Consider the following 13,600-nt stretch of genomic DNA (forward strand, 5'->3'; position numbering starts at 1 on the left):
GCAGACACAGGGCAGGGGAGCTGCAGTAAACCACGTGCTGCTTTCTGAAGGGGGAGGAGAGCAGCGGGTCGGTGCGAGCAGCTGGCAGGAGCAGCGGCTCCCATTTTATTCCCTCAGCCCTGCGCAGGCAGGCAGAGAGGGAATGTTGCACGTCCTCCTGTCAGGAGAGAGATTGGCCAGAGAAGCACAGAGCATCTGGTTCTCATTGGGCTCTGCCTTTGGATGGTCTTCATTCTTGTTTGTCACATTATGTCTTTCCCCCCCCTCCTTTGCTTCCTCTCCCCTTATTTCTTTTTTTTTTCTTCCCTTCAGTGAGTTTACAAGCCTTGCTGGAATGCACATATGGTCCTTATCATCCCTGAAAGTCCAGCTTTTTTTCTTCTGCTGGTTAGCAGTTTGTGACATCAGGGGCTGTTAGAAGCATTAGTCACTTTGCCTCCGAATAGAAAGGTCCGTGGTTTTTGGAAACCTATGGAGGAAAATGCCTTTTATGTCAGTTCTTGGCATACATGGAACTGTGAGTGCTCTGAGCTTGCGCTGACCTTTAGCCAAACGTTTTGCCTGAAGACAAATGCTCGTTCCCACTCTGTGCCGCCCCTCCTGAATTGTCAGATTTTGCTGACTTCCCTCTTTCCAGAAGAATGCAACTGTATCCTTTTCCCTCCATGCTCCTGCCGAGTTCCAGCCGCTTGCCAATGTAAGCAGCTCCCCTGGCTTCCCTGCCGGCGTGCCCGGAGGCGCGGGACCAGCGGGGCTGGATGTGCCGCGGGAAGCGTGTCCTTGCCGTGTGGCAGGGGTAGCACTCGCAGCTGCCAGCGCTGCAAACCACGATATTTGCTGCTGCGTGTCCGGGAGGTGGGCATCGTGCTTCCCACCCGCTGTGGCAACTGTGCTGGGCGAGCTTGGGGCCGCTCGGGCTGGGGCACGCTGCCTCTGGGTGTGTGGGCTGCGCCTAAGCAGGTGCTGGCTTGTGATGCCTGCTTGCTGTTCCTCTGTCATCCTGCACCTCGCGGAGCGGGCCAGCCCTGCAAAGAGCATCACTCCCGCGTGTTACCGCTTGTGCAAGCGTGTCCAGCGTCACCCGAGTCTCTGGGGCCATCTGCTCTGGGGAACCCCTTGCTTGGTCTCAGTGGTGGCCTCCTCTGGCTGGAGATGACCCAGAGCCATGAGATTTTATCGGTGGAGCATTATTTTCTGCAAGAGGGGAGTGAGGGGCAGAATGAGTCCCACACCTGCCCTTCCCCTTCTGCTACTGCCCAGTGCTCTGTTGGTCAAGTTGCTTCCAGCCTTCCTCCCACAAAATAACCTTTTCTACTGTCCTGATTCTTGGGGATTAAAAGGAAAATCCAGTATATTCAGGGAGAGCCTTTTCCCTGTGACCTCCCTGTTGGATGAGCAAGGGAGCCAAGTGTGGCACAGCTCTGCTGACAGCGTTCCCTGCTCCTGGGAGCAGAGACCTGGCTCCTTGCTGTTGAGGTTGATGCTGCTGGAGGGCTGGGGCAGGGGACTGGTGAGGAGCTGTGTGTCCCTAGGCAGCTGCAGCTGGTGCCAGCTTTTATCCAGCAAGATCAAGATGGTTTCCTGCAGTCCATCCCTCAGGGACAATAGCTGCAGCAGTGAGTCACTGGTGGGTTGGTGGCAGGGAGGGAGGCACAGATCTTCATGGCTTGACTGACACATTGATGTACAGAATGAGAGCATGCCTTCCACGGGGGTCTGCTCTCCGCTGAGAGAAAAGGGGGGGAAAAGTGAGGGGGAAGAAAAACAACCAGGGACCTCCCAGACTTGGCTAACTTGTGCAGACATTTGCCCGAGCCTGCAGCCAGCCAGCAGCAGCGGTGTGGAGCCAGGAACTCCCCCTCCTCTGCTGGTGACACTGATGGTTATCTTACCCTGAAACAACAGCCAAGAAGTCCTTCCTCTCTTTCTGAACTGATTAACTGATTGATTGCTATCAGCCCTTTTCTTCTGGCATCCCTGCACGCCTAGGAGGGGAAGGGAGTTGTTCTTGCTTCCCATGTTCTCCCTGTACTCCTCATAAATCCATTGATCCAGCAGTTAAGGGTTCGGCCATCCCTTAACCCTGTGTGAGGAAGGGGAGTGGAATTATGGGCACTGTTGGGAGGAACAGGGAGCTTGGCTCTGGCAAAGGCACTGGGAATACTTGGTACCCTCCTGGCAGGGACGTCAGCTCTCAGGTTTAACTGGGAGGGAGGTAGATCTGTCTCCTCCTGACTACTCCTTGCTTCTGTGCTCCTACTCTTGCCTGAGCTGCTTTTTTATCTGAAGAGACTAAACTATCCCTGAGGTCCCTGGCTTTGGATGCAGCATCTAAGATGATTTGACCTAGTAATGAGTCAAAAATGTTGCTAGTCTGAGCTGCTGACAACAATAAAAGCTTTTAGAATTTCTTAAAGGTGCCTCCTAAGTTGTGTGGCCTCAAATAACTAAACACTTGCTTCATATTTGGGATTGAGCTCAATATTTTGCATACCAGTCTTGTTCCCCTCTTGAATTTGAGGCTGGTTTTTGTTTTCTTTAACTCTTGGGAGGCCGTGTGAAGCTGACCCCCAGCCGCCAGCAGCAGTGGGCCGGGAGGGGCCCAAGGGGAATGTTTTGCCAGCAGCCTTAAAGCAAAAGGGGCTCAACCAGGAGCTTGCTTGGATTGAGGAAAATCCCCCATCATGGTAGAGTCCTGAGCAAGGAGAGCAGACTGGGACAGTCAATGTCCTTGTGGAACTCTCCCCTTGGCCTTTTGGGAGGGGGGCTTTTTTCTTGCCTAGGAGAAGAGCAACTTTGCTTTGTTTCCAGTCAGCTGCCAGACACTTTTGGAAGCATAAGGACTCAGCTCTGCTTTGTGCTGCCTCTGGAGGAGTGACGTGGGACCCACCTTTATCTCCAGCTCCCCATCCACACAGAGACTCCAGGGAGCAGAAAACTTTCTCTTCATTCCTGCTGGCTCTGCCAAGCCATTGTGGCTTGGGAGGAATGAGCTGACTCTCCTTGCACGTGCCTCATCAGCTGAATTGTTTTATAGAGCTTCACTGAATCCTGTCCAGCCAAACCCACTGCTTGCCACAGAGCATCCATTACAGCATTGCTTGACCTGTGAAACCATTGCCACCAGGAGCTATGTGTGAAGAAAGAGATCTAAAACAGCCTCAACAGGGTTCTGAGACTGCAAACCCATTCTTGTCTTTTGCAAGGCTTTTTTCCCTCTTAAAATGAAGAGCAGTGGGATGTGAGTGCCTGACAATCAATCTCTTTAGATAAAGTGAAGGTTGCTAGTATTTGCTGTGCCTCTGGGGGCCTGTCTCTGCTTTACTTACCCCTTCCCTTCCCCTGCTGCAGTTAAAACCAGCAGCTGTGATAACAGCAGCTCCAAGATCATTGTTGATCCAAGAAATATTGACTGTGGGATGTCTTGTAGGGCTCTCTGCAAACAGAATTCAAGCGATCAGGATCTTTCCCAAGAAACAGGCATTTATTTGTTCATGTCACTCCTCAGTTTTTGTAGGGGTTAGCACATGCTCATGGATGGTATGGGAAGAGGGAGGGAAACCATGCCCTGTAATGCAGGGTTCAATACAGGAGACGTGACTGCCTTGAGGAATAGTTTAAAAATACAGGCTGCTTTTGGGATGTCTTAAGCTCTCCAATGTGTGAGAACATCCAGACACCCAAGTCTAGCAGCACATCTGGTGCAAACTGGCTGGTCTCTGCTGGAGTCTGTGGAGCTGCAGTTTTACCATGCTCTTCTTGTCCATGCATCCTGAAGGTGAGAGCAAGGAGAGGTGCTTGCCAAGCAATTACTCCTTTAGTGTGCTGGTAAGAGGTCAGTACTTGAGACACGGCTGCTTGTCTGTGGTTACCAAGGCCTCTCCCAGGACTGTGTGTCTGTGAGTGACTCCTGAGAAGTGGTTTAGTCCAGCAGGATGTTGAGGTGCAGTGCTTGGCCAAGGGAGGAGTTGTGCTGGGCTCTGTTCATCCGAGGGCTGATGAGGGAGGCGCTTGGGAAGAAGGCAGTGAGGCAGGGTGATGAAATGCCTTTCCACTTGGGCTGAAGCACCTGAGCAGCACTGCTGGCATCCTCTGGAAGAGGAGCCATGTGGCAGGAGGAATAAATCCGTGCCTGTAGCATTCCTGTGGCTTGTTGGTGCACACGGGGGCTCTGGGGTGGAGCAGGAGCTGTGGCAGCCTTTGACTGCTCTTCAGCCCGAGGTGCCCAGTTCTCAGTGGGGTGACTCAGCTGGTCTCAAACCCAGCCCACTGACTGTGCTCGGGAGCTGGTGGTGGCAGTTCACAGCTGGAGAGGCAGGGCCATCTGACTGAGCATCCCCTTGTTGTTACAACACTTCTGCTCAGCCAGACCGAAAGCGTGAATCACTTGCCTACTCTGCCGTTGATACCCTGAGCAATCAGGCTGGTTGCTCTCCAGCAGAGGCTTCCTTTCCTTGTGGATAAAGCTGTCCTGTTGAAGGGGTGAAAGCGAGAGCAGAGGCCTGGCTGCAGTGGGAAGTGGTTGTGCAGTGTGTGCACCTCTTTCCTCTGGGGAGAAGCAGCCTGCAGCTCCCCCAAAAATGTGTCAGCTTTCCAAGGGCATCTGCGTGCTGCAGAACTGGCTCTGTTTGTGTGTGGAGGAGATATCTGGAAATGTAGTTCCTTTGGCTCTCCTGCCTCCTCCAGAATGTCTATCTGTGGGCCTTGTGCAGAGCTGCAGCTATTTTCTGTGTCCGCTCTGCTCAGGGAGATGCGCTGCATCCTGGGAACACTGAGGGAGGTGGATGCTGGGGTTTGTGTTTCATCTCTGCCTGTGCCTCAGGCCTCAGATCTTTTCACCAGTGTTTTGATGTTTTGAGCAGATATCAGGCTACTCTTGTCTCCTGTTGTGCAGCACGGTCTGTGAAAAATACTTGGCATTGCAAAGTGCAGAGATAGTTTTTGTTTATTCCATTGTTGATGTTTGCTACTTGGAGAGAAAAAAAAAAGGCAAGGGGAGGGGAATAAACCAGAGAAGGTCTGCAGCAAAAATAACTGACACAGATGCAAGAGATGAGTCTAACTCCTCTTCCTGCTGAGCAACTGATGATGAGGCAGTACTTGCTTTCCCAAAATATATCAGGGAAAGAGATACTGGTGCTGTGCTGAGGGATGTTCAACACCCACCGCTTTGTGTGAAGCTTGTGAGTCATGGGCACTTTTTGCCTTCTGGGATCTGCTCAGAGCTCCCTTCACTCGATCATAAACCCAAGCCTGCCAGTTTTATTAGAAAATACTAATGTTACTAATATTTAATTTAACCCATTCATGTAATACATCAATCCCAAGACCTTTGCCAGGGAAATCCCTTTGGGGGTGAATGAGGTGATGGTCTTTATGGGTACTTTTGCTTTACTCAGTCTGAGTGAAGGAGGTAGCTTCTCTTAATCATCTTAAGCTTCTGTGGTGTGGTGCTGGTGAGTACCTCCCAGCACACAGAGGGATGGAGGTGAGCAGGCTTACATTGTCCAATGTAAATTGGCATTTAGCTATGGACAAGCCTGGTTTAGAGACTGAGACAAGGCTCAGGTGACTAGCACAGGTAGCAGGCTCTGTGCACCAGCATGGCAGAAAGGAGCCCTTTGCCCAGACTCCTGGCACAGACTGAGGCATTTTCACTTGGAGATGTTGCTTTTCTGAGGGAGGTTTTGTGGTTCTTTAGCTCTGAGTTTATTTTCATCGACACTCTACCCAAATGTAACTCATTTCTCCCTGCAATTGGTAGCTGGTCTGTTGTATTCTGAGGAGGGAAGTGGAGCTGCTCAGCAATTGTGCAGGGAGTGGGAAGTCCTCCTCTGCTTTTGATTCCTAACAACCAAAGAGTTGTCTGTGTCTGGTCCAAAACCCACTTGTTTGTGGAAAGCAGCTGGAGCTTGCCAGCATCTTTAAACCAGGCTGAGGCTGCCCACGGCTGGATCTTATTGTGGCCTTGGGGGAGTGACTCCATTGGAAGGGTTTGGAGAAAGGTTCCAAATTAAGGACAACAAACTTTAGGAGAAAAACGTTGTGAAATAACAGCGGAGCTGCTCCAGGTCTACCAAGTTTGCGGGGTTTTTTTGTTTGCTTGTTTTACTTGGGACCTTGGCATAACTGTCACTTGCCAGGGAAGGAGGTAACTGGGCCGGCTTGCTTTTCCAAGCCTCTCTGTGGATTGCCATACAGCTGCTGTGGGAAGGACCCAAACACAAACTGGGGGTTGTGTCAAACCTCCCTTCTGCAAGGCCTGTGCTGCTCCCTTGCCCTCCACAGTACAGCTTTGGAGCCTTGGATGTTGTCAGCTCAAGCCCCCGAGGAGCCGAAGAGGAGAGCAGTCACGAGAGGTGACTGGCACCTCTGGGCTGCCTGGCCTGGCTTCTTTTCCTGCTGAGGACATGCACAGGCAGCACCAGGGGCTCTGTAGGTCGCACAGGAAACGCTGGGAACGGCGCCCTGCTTCCTCACCTCAGATCAGGTTATTTGTACACCAAGGCGTGGCAGAGCAGCGTGCTCATTTTATCCCCCTCCTGTCAAAGCCTGGGAAAGCTGGAAACAGCTAGAGCTGGCTCTAGTGGCACAGTTGCTATCTGAGCTGTGTCCTGCTGCGGCCATGCTGAAGGGTTGCGGGAAAAGGGCAAGAATGTTGGTGTTTCCCTTGTAGTCCTGGGAGGACAGAGCAAGTCCTCTCCTGGCTCTCTGCTTGCCTACACAGGCGTCTGTCAGGAATAGCTTTTGGAACTGCGAGCAAGGCCATATCACAACCTGTGTCAGTCCTCAGTGTGCTTCTTGAGAGAGCCAGCCTCACTGGGAAGTTTGGGGAGTTTCCCATGCTGCTGGGGAAGTTTTGAAGTGGAAGGTTGGCTGGTTTCTGCTGTGTAGCTGTGCAGTGGACACGAAGGAGGCAGCCTTAGCTGCTTCGCCAACTATACAGGAACTGGTCAGCTCACAGCTCTGTGTTGCACTCTCTTTTTCAGGTGTCTGGCAAAATAATCTTAGGGTAACTCTAGGGATATGGGATGCTGGGGCCTCAGAAGCAGCATTTGGGTGTTGCAGGTTGGTAAAGAATCATGGTTTATTGGCGACAGGCACGGAGAACCAGTGTGGTGGTGTTTGGGTTGGAGATGTTTCAGCTCCTGAGCCCCACAGCAGAGATGGATAGAAGGAAAAGGAGAGTGTGTTTGGGAGGGACACCCAAGACACAGATCCTGTGTCCCAAAAGCCTCTGTGTCCTTGATGAAGTTCTGACAGGACCTCTTCCCTGCCAGAGGTGCTGCAGCCCTGCTGAATGCTTTTCTCCTGGCTCTTACAGAACGATGACCTCAGGAACCTGTCCCTGTCCGGCCACGTGGGCTTTGACAGCCTCCCGGACCAGCTGGTCAACAAGTCAACGTCACAGGGCTTCTGCTTCAACATCCTGTGCGTGGGTAGGTCACCTGCAGGGCCCTCAGGGGGCACAGCCCCACACTCACACCTTCTCCCCCTGCCCAGGGCAGGGCAGAGCCCCTGCAGGCCGTGTTTGTCTTCCCAGAGCTGCTCCATGGTGAAGGGTAGTATTCCTCTTTTCCCTTTCTCTGCCCTGTCCCCTGAGTCAGAGCAGGCAAATGCTAGCTGTTAAAATATATCCTTTTGATTATCCAGTGCTTCTGCTTTCCCCAAAGGCTGCCCATAAGGATGCTGAGTGCACTTGGGGACTAAATGTATTTTTAAAAGGATACTAACTTAAATCTACTTTTCTCTGGATTGAGTGTGGAGGCTGTTTCTCACCAAATTGCATTCCTTCCCTTCTACAGTTTGCCTGTCTCCTACATGCTTAGTTTCTCCATTAGAAACTATGCCATTTTTAGTCTCCAAATGATGTACTGGAGAACAAAGCCTGTCACCTGTCCTCTGCTGTATTTAATCTGGAAGTTGGTTTAATAGCCTAAAGTTACATTTCCCAAATAGTTCAGAGGGTGAAACACAAGGAGGCAACATCTTCTCTTGGCTGTGGGGAGGTAACTGCTGTCTTGGAAATGCATTGCTCAGCCCCAGGGAGCTGTGAGCCAAGCCAGCTTTGGCTTGTCAGTGAACCCAGAATCCGGTTCTGTAAAGGGACAAAACTGCTGGGTTTTTCTCTTAGCTTGGCAGCACAGGCTGCAAACATCATCTTTCCATTCATTGTTCATTTAAGCCTCCAAGAGGGGAGTATTGTCCCTTCTAATTACTTACATTAATTAGCTGGAAAAACCCCACAACCCTCTGACTGTGATTTTTCTACAGCAAATTGAGAATGTCTGTGAGCTGCCTGAAAAGAAATCTAGCAAACTTGACTCCTCTCTGTAGCTTTGTGTCTGAAATGAGGAGATAAGAGAATAGTTGCACTTCTGCACACTTGAGCTCCCAGCCCTCACGTGACTCTCATAGCAGCATGAAACCATTTCAATCCAGCAGGGAACAGCCTGATTAGCAGGCAGCTCTTTGATCAAAATGGCATAAATTAATTGCCTTTCTCTCTTGAAGTAAATATGCCTTTCTTAGCGTGACTTAATATGTTTCCATTAGTAATGTGATCCACCTCTTTTTTTCCTTGTAAAATATGCCCATCCACTGGTTTTCACCCCATATTAACATTTCACGCAAACTGCTGCAGCTGGCCAAGGAACAGAAATCTCAGCCTTGAAAAAACTACTGTTTAAAATTGTGATTTGAGAGAGGACACAATTAAATTCAGTGTTGTAATGTGAGACCTCTAATTGGGATGTGAAACGCTGCAGAGCCTATCTGGCGTAGGACACAGCAGTCACATCAGGAGCTCCCTAAAATTCGCAGCTTCGGCCACGGGCAGTCTGTGCCATCAGTTTAGGACTTGGCTTTCTGTGTGAGTTGCCTCAGCCCACGCCTGCTCACAGCATGGGTAGCAATAGCTGCTTGAGAGTGTAATTGCTAAACAAACAGTTTTGACTGAAAAACGGGATTTAGGCTAATGCTTTCATCCATGTTACTAATTGCACTGGGGATTAGTGAAACTGTAATAATTTAAAAAGTTGGTGTTTAAGCAGTGTGCCTTTTTCTTTTTAAGAACTCTGGATATTTCTGTCTCAGATTTTTATTGGCTAGAGTTGCACTATGGGGAAACTGTAAGAAACTGTGAGTTTTGGATTATCTTCTTGAGACAAGAAAACTGCCTTAAAAAGGCTGAAACCAAATCAGGGAATCAGGTGTGGAAATGAGAGAATTTACAACTTGCTACCATTAAGAAAGTGTCTGGGTCAGTCCTGGGGCAGTGGTCGAGATGGGGACTGTCTCTGAAGACATCTGTTCCCGCAGGGATTATCTTGCTTAGCGATGTGCATGCAGCCTAATTGCACTGCTGCCCAAGGGGAGTAGCTCCTTAACCTGGGGAGCACGCCAGAGAAAGAGGCAAGGGAGAGCGGCGGCCCCGTCCTGACACTTGTGTCGTTCCCGCCGTTCAGGCGAAACCGGCATCGGCAAGTCGACGCTGATGGACACGCTGTTCAACACCAAGTTCGAGAGCGAGCCCGCCACGCACAACGAGCCCGGCGTCAGGTTGAAAGCGCGCAGTTACGAGCTCCAGGAGAGCAACGTGCGCCTCAAGCTGACCATCGTGGACACGGTGGGGTTTGGCGATCAGATCAACAAGGATGACAGGTAATCCGAGCTCTGCCGGGACGGAAATCCTGCTGCCGGTGCCCTCTGAGGTATCCAGGGTCTCCTTCTGTGGGCAGCACGTTCTGGGGGTGTTTCCCAGTCCCAGATGCTGCTCCTGCCTCACCCTCTGGAGAGAAGGGCAGGCCCAGGGCAGCACAGCTTAGGGAGAGCTTTCCTTCTCCTGCTGTGTCCTGGCACATACGGCTGTGGTGGGTGTGATCCGCTCTCTCTTCCAGTTTCAGGCTTCCCATTCCTCCTTTGCTCTGCTTTTTTTACAGGGCTTTCTCTAATATTTCTCCCAATGTGAGGCCTTATTGCTTTCCTTCATGTGTCTGAGGTTTTTGGTGTCTCATGGTCAGAGACAGAATTTCCATAAGCCAGGAAACCAAAGTGGCAGTCATTTTACAAACCCACCTAGTGATGTCCTTGAAGCTGCCCTTGGTAGAGGGGGAACACATGGAACAGTTTTCTTTCCAGAGGCACAAACAGTTAATTTGAATAAAAACATGTTACACTGCATGACATGCCTTTCCTCCAAAAAAATGGTCCCACCAAAGTCCATGAACGGTGCAGTTGTCTTGTGAGCTGTACTCACAGGCTTCAGTTCCTGAAAAGTCCCTCTTATCTTGTGACTCTCCTTTCCCTCTTTTAAGATGATGTGATTTTGGACAAGCTAGGGGGTAGGTCACGATTTCATGTTTAAATGTTTTTATATTAGATGATTTCCAGTGAGATTGACAGAGCAGCAGCTCAGACTTTAATTGGAGAGACCGCCAAAGGCATTGTTCAGGGTGGCAGTCTTGTGTGGTTTCCATGCACCTGAAATCAAGGGCTGTCATGTCTGTTGTGCTTTGCCTGTGCACCAAGTGGAAACACACCCTTGTGAAGGGGGGGACTGTAGGTTGGTGGGGAGGGTCCTAGAAGTGGTGCTTGTCCCGTGCCACACAGAGCTCCTGAGCGCCCATCAATGACCCGTCCCAGCAGCCAATTCCCTGCTTTTCTCTGTGCCTTCTTTCCCCAGCTACAAGCCCATAGTGGAATACATCGACGCACAGTTCGAAGCCTACCTGCAGGAAGAGCTGAAGATCAAGCGGTCCCTGTTCAATTACCACGACACGCGGATCCACGCCTGCCTCTACTTCATCGCTCCCACCGGACACTCGCTCAAATCCCTGGACTTGGTCACCATGAAGAAGCTTGACAGTAAGGTACTTGCTGCCTGGGTCACCACAGCCCTGTAGTGCTTTCATTACCTTGCCATCTGCTCAGGAAAATCATGTCTGGGTTTGGTAGCGGAGAACCGCTGACAAAAGGTGTGAGAAGTGTACCTGGGGCAAGCTGCTACAACGGGCCATTATTCTGCTTCACGTGCTGCAGAGATTTATTGAGAGTTTGGACTCCTGCTCTTTTCCAGCTCTGCTTCGGGTGGGGAGCTTGGCCATGTGCTCCCCAGCTAATCTTTAAAGTCAATAAATACAGTTGAGGTTGTCTTTCTAATCAGTAAGAAACAAATGGAGGTGCTGCATCTGCTTGCTCTGACGGCATCCAGCTTAGACAAAAAAAGGGATTTGATCTGCTACGGCAAATGTAGTGGTGTTTTAGCTGTAATGTCATAAACAAGAATCTGAATAGATACGTTACTTGGCATCTGCTTTTCCAGGTACCCTCATGGGCTTGATTTAAACCATGGTTCAAAGGAGATTTCCTCTCTTCTAGGAAAAATAACTGAGGTACAAATGTAGAGCCTGAGTAGCTAAACTGAGCCTTCTCTGGGCTCCTTTCCATCATGATTAAGCAATTTAAATTACTCCACTGTGCACCTTTGGCTCATTGGACCCTGATTCTGCAGGACATCAGTGATGACAGTGGTTCTTTGTTTCCTAGAGAGGCCAATCGATTGGGTTTTATGTGGTGATGGAGAAAGGTCCTTGCCTTCTTCAGCTGAAATAAGGTTATGGAGATTTATCCCAAGTGAGCTAATTGACATTCCTGTTCTATCTTTTGGCCAAGGGGGATTTAATAGCTCCAAACAGAATTAAGTGATGTAATAGAAGAGGATTTTCAAGTACTTTAGTTAAAATCCCTCCATATAGGTCGATATTACCGTTGTCCTCAGTACAGTTTGTCTGCTGTTGCAGGGAAAAGCAAACCTGCAAGATCAAAAGCAGAAACTGTCCCTCTGAAGGGAGGAGGCAGGGAAAGAAGGCAGGATCATTATCCTTGCCAACAGCCTGTCTAGAGAGGAGTAAGTAACTCGTCTTTGATCTCAGAGCTGTGCAGAGAGGAGTGAGCCCTGATCCTGCAGTGCAGCAGTGTCCAGGGGCACATGAGGGCACACAGGTGGGGGAAGTCTGCCTGTGTTATGGCTGGCCCCTGTCCTGTGCGTCCCACGGCTGGATAGGCACCATCTGCTTCCACCTCCTGTGGGGTGACAGCGGCTCTGCTGCCCCTCCGGTGTCCCTGGTGACACTCCCCAAGCCAGGGTCTGTGACAGGCTGTTGTCTGAGCGTGCCTCCTGCAGAAATACAGCCAGCTGCGGTACCAGGGGATGTGCAGAGATGGTCATTTCCTTTCTCTTTTTTTTTTTTTGAGCAGCTCATAATAATCTATGACAACATTTCCTGTCCAGCCAATTTGGATGAGGAGGGGAGTATGACAGAACAGGAACTAGCGTTTTGCCAAATTGCCTTTGACTTCTTTCTAAGGCCATCACTGCTGCCTGGAAATCCTGCCTGAGGTGGTGCTGCTGGCAGCAGCAGCCCCGGGCAAGTTCATCTGCTGGGGGTGCTGGCTGGTGGCACTTTAAGGCTGTCCTGCATGTCCTGCTCTGTCCTCTCCCAGAGACACAACGTGTGCAGTCCTGTATGCAGAGGTGCTGTCCTGTCTTGCAGGTGAACATCATCCCCATCATTGCCAAGGCTGACACCATCGCAAAGAATGAGTTGCACAAGTTCAAGAGCAAAATCATGAGCGAGCTGGTCAGCAACGGCGTCCAGATCTACCAGTTCCCGACCGATGAGGAGACGGTGGCCGAGATCAATGCCACCATGAGTGTATGTTATCTGGGGGGGGTGCCTGCCCTAGCCTTGCCTGGGCCTGTCCTTGATGGCCATGCTGTGTCTTGCTTGGCTTTAGAACTGCAATTTAAGCGTGGACATCAGCCTGGCCAGAGGGCTTTTGGGGGCTGGCCATACCTGGTCTGGTACGTGTCCTTGTGTGACAAACACTTCTCCCCCGCCGCAGTTCTCACATCCTTCCCCTGTTGCAGTATTCCCGTCTCAGGAAAGGAAGAGGATGGGAGGCAGGGCCTCGGTGTGGTCAGGGCAGAGAGCTGAGGTTTGGCTTTCCTGTCCCAAACGACCACTGGCTGCTTCGTGGGGGTGATTCATTCGCTGCCGCCTTTGTTTCTGTTTCCGCTGGGAGCGGGGCACCGGCACTCCACAGGCCAGCAGCAGCTCTGGCTTTCACCTCCTCCCCTGCCTCTAGACACGGGGTGCGAGTTGAGGGCACTCAGGGCTAGATTGGACCTGACATTTCCGTCGGGGTTACCAAGGGAAGCAGCTCTTTGCCGCGGGCCTGACGGGAAGATTCTGAGCTCAGGGTTGCTGGCAGTGAGGTGTTGATTGGCCCCAAGAGGATGTGCCAGTCCTAAAGCAAGTGCACTCACATTAAGCTATTTCTTTGCTACTTGAAGGCTGCTGTGAGTTTTCTGCTCAAGGGCTCCTAGATGGGCAGTTATCTCATCCAGCTGAATGTTAGACCCTCTCCAATGCTCCCCATTGCCTCTCCTGCTGTTTTGAGCAGGGAGAAGCTGGCACAGAGAAGGCATGTGGCTGTACCAGGGTGCATTGAGCGCAGTGCTCTGCCTTCCTCGGCCAGGCTGCTGGGAAACCCCTTTGCCAGATAATCCCATGTCCTCTGCCCTGACATCTTCCCC

The 13,600-nt window shown here is 51.0% G+C and overlaps 1 protein-coding gene across 3 annotated transcripts in view; it reads left to right on the forward strand.

The window, feature by feature from the left end:
* SEPTIN11 (septin 11) overlaps positions 1–13,600 on the forward strand; it is a 51,070-nt gene that overhangs the window by 24,588 nt on the left and 12,882 nt on the right. For all 3 annotated transcript variants that reach the window (XM_084205121.1, XM_084205120.1, XM_084205119.1), the window contains 4 exons: positions 7,325–7,439; positions 9,468–9,663; positions 10,685–10,871; positions 12,555–12,716. In XM_084205121.1, coding sequence (XP_084061247.1) covers positions 7,325–7,439; positions 9,468–9,663; positions 10,685–10,871; positions 12,555–12,716 — 660 coding nt within the window. The remainder of the gene's footprint in view (positions 1–7,324; positions 7,440–9,467; positions 9,664–10,684; positions 10,872–12,554; positions 12,717–13,600) is intronic.

The sequence above is a fragment of the Fringilla coelebs genome (assembly GCF_963513975.1).
Source record: "Fringilla coelebs genome assembly, chromosome: 4".
NCBI lineage: Eukaryota > Metazoa > Chordata > Aves > Passeriformes > Fringillidae > Fringilla > Fringilla coelebs.